A 16260-nucleotide genomic window follows, 5' to 3' on the forward strand; every position below is an offset into this window, starting at 1 on the left:
CGCAGTCGGAGATAACGGCGGATTTGACCTTCCCTGCTGCTAACGCAACTTTGCATTTCTCTCGCGCAAACGGGGAGGTTTGTCCCTGTTCCATAGAGGCTCCTTTGTTGCAGGTGTAAAATCATGGCCCTTGTCTCATCTCCGGCTGCAGTGGCTCTTGTTTACAGTTTACGAGTCCAGTATTTCTGTGCTTTGTCACCTGTTTAGAACCCAATTCATTTGTGACGCCCCGTCACAACAGAAAAGATAAGAATTTTGTTGTTGGCTAGTTGCAAATCGCCGCAGCTCGTGGTCGTGCGGTACCGTTCTCGCTTCCCACGCCCGGGTTCCCGGGTTCGATTCCCGGCGGGGTCAGGGATTTTCTCTGCCTCGTGATGACTGGGTATTGTGTGATGTCCTTAGGTTAGTCAGGTTTAAGTAGTTCTAAGTTCTAGGGGACTGATGACCATAGATGTTAACTCCCATAGTGCTCAGAACCATTTGAACCATTTTGCAAATCGCCGAGTAATCCACTCTTGACGTTGTCAGTGACACTCGTAGCTCACGTCGACGTCCCGATGAAAACAGAGATACCTTTGTGAAGATACATTCTCAGAATGCATCTATGTAAATGTATGGTGTATTGTGACAGACAATCAGTTGATAGAGGCCTGTTGTGTTACCACATCGTCTTACAGAACACATTATCCAGCCTTCGTTGAAAACTGGCTTCCAGCATTACTAGAAGAGGTTCCTTTTGTTATGGGAATGGACATGTCCTTCCAGTATGACGGGCCCCTGTACTTTACAGTCGTCCCTGGAAGATAGATGGCCGCAAATCGTCACTTTCCTCGGTCACCAGGACCTTTACACCTTTATATTTTAACCGGTGGGGATGGTGGAAGGCGAAGACTGCAACGAAAACATAAACACGACAGACTAATTGAATCGCTTATTACTAAAAGCGGATAAATCCTCAAAACGTGAAAACACCGATTTTGTTAGTTTTGACGTTTCTTGAGCCATAGATACGTACCTTGGAGTTAAAATGGAAGACAGACATTGCCTTGTTGCTTGTAGAGAGTGGATTTAGATCTGTAATTGTTTCTAATAGGGGAAAATTCCAGAAGTCGTCACGTTTTGGAAATACACTTGTGGTAGACTTGGAATCATGCTGAACCAATCCGGGATTTTTGTTAATATATTTGATAAACTATTCAACCTACAATATTAAGATGGTCAGCTCAAAGTTTCAAATAATGATGGAAAAACGATAAAAGAAAGATCGCGCTTGATTACTTTTTAGTATGCTATAGGTCTTTACTTTTGAGATAACATAGCGTGAAAGCAGACGGAGTTACGCTTTCCTGTTGCCGTGAGGGCCACTGTAAGAAAGGTCCTAATGAAGTATGCGGCTTTCTAAGCCATTACATTGAGTACTTGGTCTCCATAAGAGAACACCTGTTGAACAATGCATAAAGTAGCCAAAATCGCAATCACACGGTAATAACAGTGTTATTGTTCTTAACAGACAGTTTCGACAAAATATGTCACTATTTCCCCATTTCAGGGCACTCATATCTATCATCTGATCGCGACTTATGTGTCATGGAAGATACGTCGCGAATGTGCGATTGACTACTTATTCCAGGACAGTATATGTCGTTTGTCACGGAGTTCAGCCGCTTTAATAATCGAAATAGTGAATTTTAAAACATGATAGATCCCGTTATGCAAAAAGGTCGACGTCTCACCTGAAACTATGGGAAGAGGCACTAGAAAATAGGACAAAGTATCATTTGCTACCCGTTAGTTTCTTTGCTATTTCTACAGTTCAGAAAAGAAAAAGGCAATTAGATGAAATGAAATGTCGTTTGACGAGGGCCTCCCGTCGGGTAGACCGTTCGCCTGGTGCAAGTCTTTCGATTTGACGCCACTTCGGCGGCTTGCGCGTCGATGGGGATGAAATGATGATGATTAGGACAACACAACACCCAGTCCCTGAGCGGAGAAAATCTCCGACCTAGCCGGGAATCGAACCCAGGCCCTCTGGATTGACAGTCTGTCGCGCTGACCACTTTTTTTTTTTAGTAGGTCAGGGGGCAGAGTGGGCAGGGGTCGTACTTGGAGGCCTGGCCACGGTGTCCCCGTCTCCTGACAGGATAAGGGACAGGCAGCAGGAAGGAAACATTGATATTGTATTTATTTTTTTTATAGTAACAATAATATTTTATTTATTCATTTAATTGTAATTTCCCAAAAGAAAAATCATATATAAAAAAGAAGGGAAATAAATATAGGGCCGAAGTGACATCCTCGTCACTTCACTGGGAGTAAATCCTATCCCTCGAAACAATGTAAACCTGGGACTCCCCACCGCTTCGGGGGGTTATGAAACATGCTGCCTAGAAAGTTCGAAAAATGCGTTTTATATTTAGAGTGGCGTCTGATGATTTCGTGTTGTTCTAGTAGATAATGCCAATAGTCCATGACCGATATCAAGGTCCGCGAGAGCACGTAGTGCGATGCGTGTCCTCCAATCCATCGGATTGCCGATGTTTTTTGTGAGGGGAAAAAGACAGGGTCAGGGAAAAATAAAGCGTCCGTCGTGATCGTTGATTCGTCGGTGTGTCGGAGGAGGGACATGATGCATTGCGTCAGCCGCCAAACATCCTTTGCCTCACCGCACTGCAGAGAATGTTCGTCGGTGTCCTGCATGCCACATCTAAGGCAGAGCGGGGAATCCACCATGCGAATGTCGTACAATCGTTGGCGGTTGACTGTCTTTCGGTTGATTAATGTATACCATGGCGATCGCGCTGCTGTGGTGAGGAGTGGTGTGTGGACAGCTCGCCAAATCTGTCGCCAGTTTCGTGTTGGGTATTTAAGTTCGACAACATTGCTGCCATGATGACGCCGCAAGTATCGATATATCTCACGGGTAGTGGGGATTCTGGTAGAAGGTATCTGTAACTGAACATAACTAAAATCAACAAAAAATCGCGCGAGGTGAGAAAACGAGGGCGAGATGGTGCCTACTGCTACCGGTGGTTCAAAGGACGTGGGAAGAAGCACATCCAGGATGGCCGACGTGATGGCGTGTTGCCGCTGGTTCCAAGTTCGTAGCGTCGCTCGCAGGTATAGAGCTAGAGCCTTGTTCCGCACATCCGTGAGGTTAAGTCCTCCAGAATGGTGTGGGAGAGTTAAAGTCTCGTATTTGATCTTAAACAACATTCCTTGGCTGACATAGTATCCAAAGGCCGCCATCAATCTGTCAGCGATACCATGTGGCATTGGCAGTACCTGTGCCAAGTGCGGCAGTCGCGAGGCCAGGTGAACATTAGTGTAGTCCACCCTTTGGAGCAGGTCGTGCGTTCGGAGTGAATTGTTGCGTATGTGCAGTCGGACGTTCTGGAGGAGACGTCGATAGCTCGCCGCCGCTGATTGCCGTAGCGATCGGGTGAACAAGACACCTAAGCATCGCAAGATGTCCACCGTCGGAAACGGACTTCGCAGAGCGTCCAGCCCTCGACCGATGTGCATGATCTTGGTTTTATTCGTGTTGACCCTGCTTCCCGCAGCTACCCCGTACGTATTAAGAAGGGTAACCACCTGACTGACTTCGTTCTCCGACCGGACGAGTATCATCAAGTCGTCGGCATATGCACGACACGTGAAGGAGCTCGCACGGAGTCGGACGCCTGTTAGAGTCCGTCTAAGAGTCTGCATCAATGGTTCGAGCGCTATTGTAAACAGTATCATCGACAAGGGACATCCTTGCCTAACTGAGCTGCGAACAGGAATCGTTCCTACCTCCCTGCCATTGACTCTCACCGTCGAAGAAGCGCCGCGAAGGAGGCGCATGAGGACGGTAATAAAATCCTGTGGTATCGCCATGCGTCTCATGGTCGAGTCAAGGAAATCATGGTTGATCCTGTCAAAGGCACGATCAAAATCCACCGATACGAACGCCGCTCGCATGCGACAAGCTTCCGTCAGGGAAATTACGTCACGGTATTCGCCGAGGATAGAATGTATGTTGCTCCGAACCCCTAGACAAGCCTGGTCTGGTGGTATTGTCTTGGATATTACAATCTTGAGCCTTGCCGCCAACATCCGCGCAAAGATCTTATAGTCAGTATTGAGCATCGTGAGCGGTCTAAATTGATGGGCGCTGTCACTCGCTGTCGATTTCGGTATTGGTATAAGCAGTCCCGCCATGAACTGCGACGGAACGTCCGTGTCAGGGCTCAATAACTCGTTATACATCAATACCAACTGGGACATCATTAAATCCGCAAATGCGCGGTAAAATTCGAGTGTCAACCCATCTGGCCCAGGGGATTTATGCACCGCACCCTTCGCGAGTGCGCCCCGGATGTCATCTTCCGTTAGGGGTTCCAATAGCGCCTCTGCATCCGGACCATCCACCTCCGTTTGCATCTGTCGCAATATTTCTTCTTCTGTCCGATTGTCCGTCGGCGTCCCAGTGAAAAGGAGGCGGTAATGCTCCAGAAACTCAGCAGCAATGGCCTGTTGTGACGTCAAGGGCCGACCATCGTCATCATGGAGGACTGTGATTAGGGATCGGCGGTTACGCGCATGTCCCTTGGACACATGATGCATGCCAATACGTTCTCCATCGACGTTGTCCAAGCACCGAGCACGGATCGAAAGTCCCTCCAGTCGACGTCTCGTGATCGATAAAATGCAGGCCTGAATGCGATGGACTTCCGCTTGACGTTCGGGCGATGGGGCCCTGGAGGACAGGTCGCGGAGCACCATGTAGTAATAGTCAAGTGTATCTCGGAGCCATTTCGCTTTTTCCTTGCCATACGTTATGAGAGCTCTTCGTATCGCCGGTTTTGCACGCTGCAGCCACCACGAAAGAACCGTACGGTGCATCGGCAGACGGCGAGTGCAAGTCTGCCATGTTTCTTCGATCCGCTGGCGACATTCGAGATCCGCCAATAAGGATGAATTAAGTTTCCAGGAACTACGACTCCGCCAGACCCTCTGCCGTGGGAGGGTTAACGTGCATAAATATGCAAGGTGATCCGTAAAAGCTGTGGGCCAACGTTCAGCAGCCAACACGTGATCTCTTAAACCGTCAGAAACATAAATCCGATCCAGCCTGCTCGCCGAGTGGCTAGTAAAATACGTGTAGCCCTCTCGCTGCCCATGGATCTTTTCCCACGTGTCCATAAGGGCCATGTCCCGGCAGATCGTGTTCAATGCGTGGCAGGAGCTGAAATTAGGAGTTTGATCCTTCGGTGTGAGTACACAGTTAAAATCCCCCCCCCCCCTACCAAGATGTGGTCATACCTCCCATGGAATAGGGGGGCAATCTCCTCCGAGTAGAATCGTGCACGCGCCTGTCGATTGTCAGATCCGGAGGGTGCATAGATGTTGACGATACGAATGCCGTTCACGGTCATAGCCAAACCCCGAGCCGAAGGAAGGTAATCGAGGTCACACATCGGAATCCCTTCCCGGACTAGTATCGCTGTGCCACGTCCTCCATCTGGAGTCGGCGCTAGATAATTGTTGTATCCATGCACATCGGGAAAAGCACCATTGAAGGTTTCCTGCATTAGCAGAATATCAACGTCTGTGGCGTAAATCATTTCCCGGAGAAGTTGCATCTTTGCAAGCGAACGTGCGGTGTTAATGTTCACTGTGCCCACCTTATATGCTTGGTTCGTTGTCGTTGTCATGCTCGTGTCATGTCATTGAGAACTCCAAGGGCTTTAGTCCACTATTCGTGCTCAGAGGGGTGCCCGCCAACGGGCTGCCCTCCTTTGTTGTCGTTCCGTGGTGTGCATCCTGTAGGTGAGTGGTCATCATTTGGGGGTGGCAATTCCTGTAGGTCTTCGACTGGTTCCGCCCAGTCGCAGTGGTCATCCATCCGAGGAACGTCCTCTGATGTATTTCGACGTGGCTGCCGGGACATTGGTGTCCCTGACTCCTTCGTCGGCAGCGCTGGGTCAGTCGGTGTCAATGAAGAGGGACCATCTGAAGGGCAGGACATCCGGTCACCATCGGACGGAATCCTGTCAGCGTCCTCTAAAGGCACGTATTCTGAGTCAGACAGTTCTTCGGCTAGGATACCTTCCGTGTCCCCTAGGCTAGGGACTGATGACCACAGCAGTTTAGTCCCATAGTGCTCAGAGCCATTTGAACCCTAGGCTAGGGGGGGACGTGTCACCCGAACTATGGCGACGCTTTTTGCGACGCTTCGGCGATCGCTGTTTGCGTGCCCTGCCCTCTGCTGCCTCACTGTGTTCGTCGGTCGTTCGTTGGTCCGTTGCCGGCGCCACCGTCTGGACCTCCACTTCCACGTCGCGTGCTACATGTGAGTTTTCGGAAGGTTCCTCCCTCAACTGTCGTGACATGGGTGTAGGGACATTCTCCGAGTCACCTCCATGCTCCCGTAACTCGGTCTGCTCTTGCATAAACACGTCCTTGTCACGCTCCGAACTTGGCAACACGTCCCGGCGGGCCACCGACACGTACGTCATCGGCAGTTGCGTGGGAACTTCTCGCTGTGACGCGTCTCCATGTGGCAGTTGCACGACGCGGCGTTGTATGCACTCCGAGCGGATATGTCCTTCTCCACCACAGCCAGAACAGGTGCGTGGCTGGCCATCGTAGATCACAATAGCTCGACATCCGCCAATGTATAAATAAGACGGGATATGTTTAGTAAGGACGATCCGCACCTGTCGCACGCCGTTTAGCACAGGATAGGTATTAAAAGTAGCCCAGCGTTCAGGCGTATGACTAAGTACCGTTCCATATGGTCGCAGCGATTCAGTAACCGTCGATTCTAGCACCTCAAACGGCAATTCAAAGATCCGAACGACCCTCACACCCAATCCTGAAGGAGCTACTGTTACATCGCTGATATGGCCATCAGTGTCGAAATTTAAATCCTCTTTGAGCAGCGGAGAGAGTTCTTTCACACGCAGCTTCATCGGTCATCTTTACGTACATTGTACTGCTTACAATGGACAGGTGTATTCCAATTATGTCTGCAGCAGGTAAACGAACTTCGTCCCTCAAAAAACGCTCTATTTCGAAAGCTTTGGGTCTGGCATATTCGTTGTCGAACGTAAATTGGAGCGTAGTCTTTCGAAAATTGTGTGCCATGGCGATCGAGTTAGACAACAACACGCGCGAGTGCCGGCGGTGTAAACACTTCCTCGTTCACGCGCGCCCGCGGCCGGGACAGCAGGTCCGTGCCGCGCCACTGCCTAAAGCAGACTGTCCCACTCAGCTACCGGGGGCGGACGGGAAGTAGATGTTACGCTCTATATCAAAGGTCTCGAAGTTGTTACCTTTACATTAGTGAAATTCAGGACAGATTTTCCCAACAAGAACATTGGACTTCGTGAAACAGAAGCATATGATGGGAAAGTTCCCATAAGAAAGAAGAAGAAACATGATGTCGAGGAACTACTGAAGTATATTTCAAAAGGATAGTATAAATTTCTATAATAAGTGGAAGAAGTAGCCTACAGTAGAACTGGGTGAAGATGACTGAAAACTGATTGGAGTTGGTCATGTCTGTAACGTGTTTCGTCTTCATTTTTGTATGAACTTCATATACTTTGTTAACAAGCAGGTAATGATAATTTGTAACATATTTTATATTGACTTTTTATGCAATTAGGGTAGTTTTGTGGTGCCGACGGCGTTGCCGCAGTGGTAACACCGGTTCCCGTCAGATCATCAAAGTTAAGCGCTGTCGGGCTGGGCTAACGCTTGGATGGGTCACCATTCGGTCTGCCAAGCGTTGTTGGCAAGCGGGGTGCACTCAGCCCTTGTGAGGCCACTTGCGGAGCTACTTGACTGAGAAGTAGTCGCTCCGGGCACGAAAACTGACAACGGCCGGGAGATCGGTGATCTGACCGCATGACCCTCCATATCCGCAACGAGTGACGCCTATAGTCTGAGGATGACATGGCGGTCGGTCAGTACCGTTACGGTCGTCGGAGATGGTCTGAGTTTACTTTAGTTAGGGTAGTTTTGTGAGGACTTAGAATTATAAAGCTGATATTAAATATGTTCAGTGGTTTGGATTCAAAAGCATTTAGAAACGATAAGTTACTTTGTTATCATTTAAATGTACTTCATACCCTGATTATGTATTATAATTTTTCTGTGTAACAAGACACTCCAGACATTACATTTATTGCACTCAAAATATTTTCATTAATTAAAAATAAGCTTTTGCTTTGCGGTTATTTAAGTAACTGTTGAAAATATATTTACTTCCTCATTCATTGCTATAAGGGGTAACTCCATATGAAAAAAGTCACCATGATAGCTAGAAATATTTTTTAACCTATTATTAGACTCAAAAATTCCAGAAAATCGGTTGTTTCACCTGACAGGAAGAAGTTTTGCCATGAAATGGAATATTTTTCTTTCCACCTCAATAATTTATCAATCGTGCGTCATCCCCTCTTAAAAATTAGCGATTCAGTTGACTGTTGGGATTGTGAATAGAGATGCCTTCATAAAACAACACTAAGACGGCCTCAGAATGAAAGATTGAAAATACATAGAGGTCAAAGGTTTAGTTTATCAATATCAACTTTGAACTTACACATTTGCCTTTGCTTTAACAGGTTCTGAGAGTATTTGTTTGGGTTACATTCTAACAACTGTATCTTCGCAACCAATAAAAATTGGACACACATCATTTGGAATATTTTCTCCGAATTACTTTCTACTACGAGCTCCTATAATACAGGTATTTTTAAGTATCTCAAGGGTTTCGAATGGTGACTGCATAAAAACTTGAAGACGTACAGCAAATGACAAATCTCGGCGGGTAGGACATCTCTCCAAGTTGATTCGAATATGCGCTTTTGTGTAGTTGTAGCGAAGTGCAGGCTTGTCAGAACGTGCAGACTAATCACTCGCAGCGTATTTTTGCATTTCGTTAGTTCGCACCTGCAGATAGGCAGCCCAGTGAACAGATTATCAAAGTGGGCTGCTGTCACACCTCCCCAGGCAACCCTTGACAGTGGACTCTACGAATACCACACACGTATTGGCGTTTACAGTGTAGAAAAGGGCATCCATATTGCACCCATGCAATATGAGTAAAAAACTTCAAGAGACGCTCTACTGCCTGATATATATCTATTTTCTGTGTTCCATGTAATGTATTCATAGTCATCTTCTGGAACCTGAAGGTTGAAGTGTGGACACGTGGACACAAAACGAATAGTCTATACTGACAGGCATAACCCACTAAGTGATGCAGTTCCGACATGCAGAAAACATCACGTCGTAAAGTTTGTGACATGTTTGTGGACATACCGTTCGACACAGAGAAAAAACAACTAACACACTGATGAGTGCACATATTAAGTACCACGTATAAAAAATCTGCACTTATACGTGTTACACCCAGTACATGTTTAACATTGCTCCTGAAAAACCTTGTACATCCATTTTGTATTACTGGTAGACTAAAAGTGTAGGATTAGATATGATACAGTATCACTAGACGAAATGAATACACTAGTGGTCATTAAAATTACTATACCACAGAAGATAACGTGCTACAGATGCGAAATGTAACCGATAGGAAGAAGATGCTGTTATATGCAAATGATTAGCTTTTCAGAGCATTCACACTAGGTTGGCACCAGTGGCGACACCTACAATGTGCTGACATGAGGAAAGTTTCCAACCGATTTTCCGTACACAAACAGCAGTTGACCAGCGTAGCCCGGTGAAACGTTGCTGTGATGCCTCGTGTAAGGAGGAGATATGCGTACCATCACGTTTCCGTCTTTGATAAAGGTCGGATTGTAGCCAATCGCGATTGCGGTTTATCGGATCGCGACATTGCTGCTCGCGTTGGTCGAGGTGCAATGACTGTTAGCAGAATATGGAACCGGTGGGTTCAGGAGGGTAATACGGAACGCCGTGCTGGATCCCAACGGCCTCGTATCACTAGCAGTCGAGATGACAGGCATAATATCCGCATGGCTGTAACGGATCTTGCAGCCACGTCTCGATCCCGGAGTCAACAGATGCGGACATTTGCATCACAACAACCATCTGCACGAACAATTCGACGACGTTTGCAGCAGCATGGACTATCAGCTCGGAGACCATGGCTGCGGTTACCCTTGACGCTGCATCACAGACAGGAGCGCTTGCGATGGTGTACTCAACGATGAACCTGGGTGCACGAATAGCAAAACGTCATTGTTCCGGATGAATCCAGGTTTTGTTTACAGTATCATGATGGTCGATCCGTGTTTGGCGACATCGCGGTGAACGCACATTGGAAGCGTGTATTCGTCATCGCCATACTGGCATATCACCACTTGTTCGCATTGGCGGAACTTTGAACAGTGGACGTTACATTTCAGATGTGTTACGACCCGTGGCTCTACCTTCATTCGATTCCTGCGAAACCCTACATTTCAGCAGGATAAAGCACGACCGCATGTTGCAGGTCCTGTACGGGCCTTTCTGGATCAGAAAATGTTCGCCTGCTGCCCTGGCCAGCACATTTTCCAGATCTCTCACCAATTGAAAATGTCCGGTCAAGGTGGCCGAGCAACTGGCTCGTCACAATACGCCAGTCACTACTCTTGATGAACTGTTGTACCGTGTTGAAGCTGCATGGGCAGCTGTACCTGTACACGCCATCCTAGCTCTATTTGACTCAATGCCTAGGCGTATCAAGGCCATTATTACGGCCAGAGGTGGTTGTTCTGGGTACTGATTTCTGAGGATCTACGCACCCAAATTGCGTAAAATGTAATCACATGTCAGTTCTAGCATAATATATTTAATACCTGTTTATCATCGGCATTTCTTCTTGGTGTAGCAATTTTAATAGTCAGTAGTGTATTTGAGTAAGTAAGAAGTGGACTTGTACCTGTGTGAACCGTGTGCCTTCGGCCCGACTGAGGTGTGCGTGCTGCGTGTTGCGTTGTTGCAGAACCGCGGCCACGGGCTCGACATGAACGTGCAGGGCGCCTGGCTGGAGGGCATCACGGGCCGCGGCGTCGTCGTCACCATCCTGGACGACGGCCTGGAGACGGAGCACCCCGACCTCGTGCGCAACTACGTGAGTGACGCCCCACACTGCTGGCTCTGGCTCTGCGGCTGTCACATCTGGGGGTGGCTGCTGCGTGGTCCACACCCAGGCAGCGGTACTGCGTGTGACCGTGCGCCCAACGCCAGTCCGTGGTGTTGCACATGTTGTTTGAACTCGTTACCCCCACCTTGCCGTTGCATGTTGTTCGGAACCGAAACCGAGCGAGGATGTCCTCATCTTGGTTTCCCTTGATTACCGTAAATCACTGTGCCAGCATGGTTCCTCTGGACAGGCACGGCTTTTTACCTTTTCATCCCCGAAACATTCTGAGCGTGTCCTCCGTCTCTAGTGACATCGATCTCGATGGGACGTTAAACCTTAATCTTTCTTCCTTCCTTCCTACGGGGCACGCGTAGGGACTCATTTGTTCTCTGCCGTCTCCGAATTGGGCAAACGTGGTTGACCCACAGCTATCTCCTTGGTCGTGAGAACCCGCCCAAGTGTCGCTGTGATGCAGGGCTGACAGTGGTCCATCTTCTGATGGACTGCCGCCTTTTAGCCCCCTTGAGGCAGTCCTTTAATTTACCAGCTGCACTTCCTTTAATTCTAGGTGACGATGCCTCTATAGCTGACTCAGTTTTACGTTTTATCCGTGCAGCTGGGTTTTATCACTCGCTCTAGTGTGGCTGCACTCACATGATTTCTCAGGTTACACCCACTCCAACGACTTTTAATTGTGACGTGGATACAAAAATAGTGTCTTTTATGGTAACAAGTTATGTTGGTACCTGTATCAACGCTTTCCAGCTGGAGGTTCTTAATTTGTAGTTGAGAGGTTGACCTTTTACCTGATCCATCAACCTCTGTAGTCTGTTTTACTCTTGTCAACTATTTGCTCTGCTCCTTTTAAGTGTCCTCTATTTTGTGTTACTGCGGTGTTCATTTTAGCTCTGTACCCCTTGGTGTTCCCTCCATCTGGGTGCAGAGGTTACTTTTTTACTCTATAGGCCTTTTACAAGTATGTCTGTTTGGAACTGGGGACTGATGACCTCGATGTTTAGCCCCCATCAAACCCCAAAACAAACCAACCAAACCAACCTTCCTGCGGTACAGAAGGCAAGTGTAGAGGGTGATTCAGCGGACGCTACCGATGTAGTTTTATGCAACCCCCAATGTTATATCTCGCCTTCAGAACCATGCCAGAGAATTTCATATTCCCCCACTCGCTAAATGCGAAGTATTAGTCCTACATAAAAAATTAGTAGGGCCAACTAAAGTGACCGTCAGACGCACCCCCACTCCCATACTCAGGCTCCACCGGTCAGTATTTCCAGTACGTTGTTCATGACACTCTCTCCTGCCACTGTACAAAAAATTGCGAGTGCGTGATTCATTTCCCACACTTTTCTGGACCTCACTGACTGGCCTTACTAAGCTACCGACTTAGTCGACCACTCACAAATTGCAAAACTGGCATTTCTGTGAATATTACCAAACAATTTTCTAAATTTTAAGAGCATAAAATAAATAATTATGTCGTTGTATTTGTCAGGCCTTCTGACTACAAATCTACTGTGTTTGGAAAGACTAAGTCTGGACCGAATTTTGAACGTAATTAGTTTACAAATTAATTACATAATTTTACAGATCTTTCATTACTCGTACCCTCACGTGCTCGCTTAAATTAATAATGTTAACGAAATAGCCGACTATGCTGGTGGTGTCATAGCATAATTAATAGAGACCAAAAAAGGTCGAACATTGGGAATAGTTCCTGTAGTCGGAAATTTTTGTTCAGTGGCGGGAGGGAGTGCCACGAACAGCACACTAGATATCTTGACTGGTGAGGTATAAGTGTGGGGGTAGAGGTGTGTTTGAAGGTCATTTTTGTACGTTTTTCTTGAGTAAACCGAAACCGTTCCCTCCATCGAAAACGTGTCGCAGTATAAAAGTTATGTATGTTAAATTTCCCTCAAAATGCCCTGTGCAATTTTTTTCCCTAAGACTAATAATTTTCTGGTAGCGAACGAGAAAATATGAAAGTCTCGCGAGTGATTTTTGAAGGCCAGATGAACCATAGAGGGTTGCGGTTGACGCATCCTGTATGTCCGTGCGGACAGCTAACCCCTTGAACAGGAGCTCTGACGATACAAGCCGAACTAATTAACCGCAGGTATGGTTTAAAGCGGTGGAGATGTCTGCAGCTGTGCACTTCACAGTTCCCACAAAGTAATGTAGAGAGAAAAAAAAAAAAAAGAAAGGGAGAATGTGGTCACTTGCTGGAAATAACAGCTGAGTATTTGAACAATATGAATCGGAGCCTTTTCTCTTTGACTTTACGAGTAGTCACAACAAGAGCAAACGTCATAAACCATTACTCGAAGTATTCTCTACATTAAAAGAGTGCGGACCGGCAAGCCATGGAATCTTAGAGTAGCCGATAAATTCTCATCAAACTGTCCCACTTCGTTAATGTCTGTTGCGTAAGATCAACAAGACTTCGATTTTCTTTTGTCATCAAACTGACCGTTTTCTTCTGTTTATGTTTTTCACTGGCATAGAATACTGCGACCGCTCAGAAAGCAATAACTACTGCTGTTCCGTCTTTGCGTTCAACGCCATGATAGCTTGCTGTCTGTGCGTGCAGTACTGATATTCGCTCCATGGCGCGTCTAAACATTCACGACTGCCCTGTTTCATTTCATCGCGCTTTTGTAGTGCGCTTAAAGTAACGTGTAAATGGGCACGACATGCGACTCCCACTGACAGGGAAACATCACCCCATGTTTTAAGGAGACAAAAGCACCCTTGCAAGATGTCATGCCCAGCAATCGATCCGGTTCGATAATTTGGATTCTAATTGTAATAATAACCTGTTATGACGTTATGAAAGTTCAGCTTTTAAACTTTTATGCGTACCAGTTGTCTGTTACTCGCTCCGCCGCACTGCAGCTGCCTAATAGCCGAGAGAGGTGCCGTTAAGCGAGTGACAGCCAGAGAGCTCAGATTCGTTGCATGTTGCAGGCGCTGGAAGAGGATTGGGGAGGTCGACACATCTGCACAACGTGTTTGGAAATCTTGTGTCCAAACAGGATTTTCCAGAGTAGAAAGTAATATGAGTGCATAATACAATGAGGTGACAAAAGTCTTGGGATACCTCCTAATGTTGTGTTGAACCTCCTTTGCCCCAGCGTAGTGCAGCAGCTCGATGTGGCATTCACTCCACAAGTCGTTGGACGTCCCCTGCAGGAATATTAAGCATTTCTGCCCATAGCCGTCCATAATTTCGTAAGTGTTGCCAGTGCAGAACGTTGTGCATGAACTGGCCTCTCGATGATGTCCCCTAAACGTTCAATGGGAGTCATGTCGGGCGACCTGGGTGGCCAAATCATTCACTCGAAATGTCCAGAATGTAAACAAATCTCGCACAACTGTGGTCCGGTGACCTGGGACATTGTCATCCATAAAAATTCCATCGTTGTTTGGGAACATGAAGTCCATGAATAGCTGCAAATAGTCTCCAAGTGGCTGAACATTTCCAGTCTATGATCAGTTGGACCAGAGGACCCAATCCAGTCCATGTAAACACACCCCACACGATTATGGAACCACCAACTACTTTCACAGAGACTCGTGGATAATTTGGGTCCATGGCTCCGTGGGGTCTGTGCCACACTTGAAACATACCATCAGCTCTTACCAACCGAAATCGTCACTCATCTGAGCAGGCCGCGGTTTTCCAGCCGTCTAGTGTCCAAGCGATATGCTGATGAGCCCAGAAGAGGCGCTGCAGGCGATGTCGTGCTGTTCGTAAAGGCACTCGCGTCGGTCGTCTGCTGGTATAGCCCATTAACGCCAGATTTCGCCCCGTTGTCTTAACGGATACGTTCGTCGCACGTCCCACAACAATTTGTGCGGAAATTCCACGTAGTGTCACTTGTCGGTTAGCCCAGACAATTCGATGCAGACACTGCTGCTCTCAGTCGTTAAGTGAAGACCATTGCCCATTGTCCGTGGTGAGAGATAATGGCCGAAGTGTTGTTTTCTCGGCATTTTCTTGACACTGTGTGTCTCGGAGTACTCAATTCCATAACGATTTCCGAAATGAAGTGTCCCATGCGTGTGACTCCAACTACGATTCCGTGTTCAAAGTCTGGTAATTCCCGTTGTGCGGCCATAATCACGTCGAAAAACTTTTCACGTGAATCACCTCAGTACAAACGACAGCTGCACCAGTGCACAACGCTTTTGTACATTGTGTACGCGATACCATCTACGTCTTACATGTGCGTACCGTTATCTCCATCTCAACGTACGGCAACCTTGTGCACATACACGTTCAATAATACCTTAACAATATTTCTGTTTTGTATTTCTGGAGGTATATATAACCCCAAAATCAAATGAATAAACCTAAGGAACTGAAGAATTATTGTGAAGTGAAGTTAATGAATTTCAATGTAGAACGTAATCATGGAAACTACATTGATAAATAGGATTTGTTGTTCTGAAAAAAGCGTTTGACAATGTAAAATGGTGCAAGTAGTTTGAAGTTATCGGGAAAATACGCGTAAGCTATAGTGAAACGTGGTAACATGGAGTAGACTACCAACAGAAACCAAAAACGAAAATTATGAATGGAAGACCAACAATGTAGTGCTCGGATTAGAAAAGGTGTCATGGAGGTGAGGCAGTGTTTCTGCTCTCCCCTCCCCTATGTGACGTGAGGCAACGACGGGACAAACGAAAGATTCAGTTGTGAGATTAAAATTCATTGTGAATAGGATATCAACAGTAAGACTAGTTGTTGTGCTAACTAAAAGTGAGAAAGGACAACGGTACCTACTGAATGCAATGTGCTGTCCTTTGACCACATACTAAGTACTGAGAGTAAACCGACGAAAGAAGAAACTCATGGGAAGCAAAAGAAATGATGTCACTTAAATTCAATATTGAGGACTACGATGTAGACGAAGCGATGGGAATCTGATACCCAGGAAGCAAAATAGCACATCACGGACGAAGCAAGGGGATATAAAACAGACTAACACAAGCAAAGTGGACATTTTTGGCCAAAAGAAGACAACTAATATCGATCATCAGCTTCAATTTGAGAAAATTGGAAATTAATCGTGGAGTGCTGGATAACCGGAAAAGAAGGGAATCAAAGCGTCTGAGATGTGACGCTTTCATGGCATTTG

At 46.8% G+C, this 16260-nt stretch overlaps 1 protein-coding gene across 1 annotated transcript in view; it reads left to right on the forward strand.

The window, feature by feature from the left end:
- The window catches only part of LOC126199436 (furin-like protease 1), a 286856-nt gene that overhangs the window by 165115 nt on the left and 105481 nt on the right, over window positions 1–16260 (forward strand). Inside the window, exon 3 of the mRNA XM_049936353.1 lies at window positions 10961–11089. Coding sequence (XP_049792310.1) covers window positions 10961–11089 — 129 coding nt within the window. The remainder of the gene's footprint in view (window positions 1–10960; window positions 11090–16260) is intronic.

The sequence above is a fragment of the Schistocerca nitens genome, chromosome 8 (assembly GCF_023898315.1).
Source record: "Schistocerca nitens isolate TAMUIC-IGC-003100 chromosome 8, iqSchNite1.1, whole genome shotgun sequence".
Lineage (NCBI taxonomy): Eukaryota > Metazoa > Arthropoda > Insecta > Orthoptera > Acrididae > Schistocerca > Schistocerca nitens.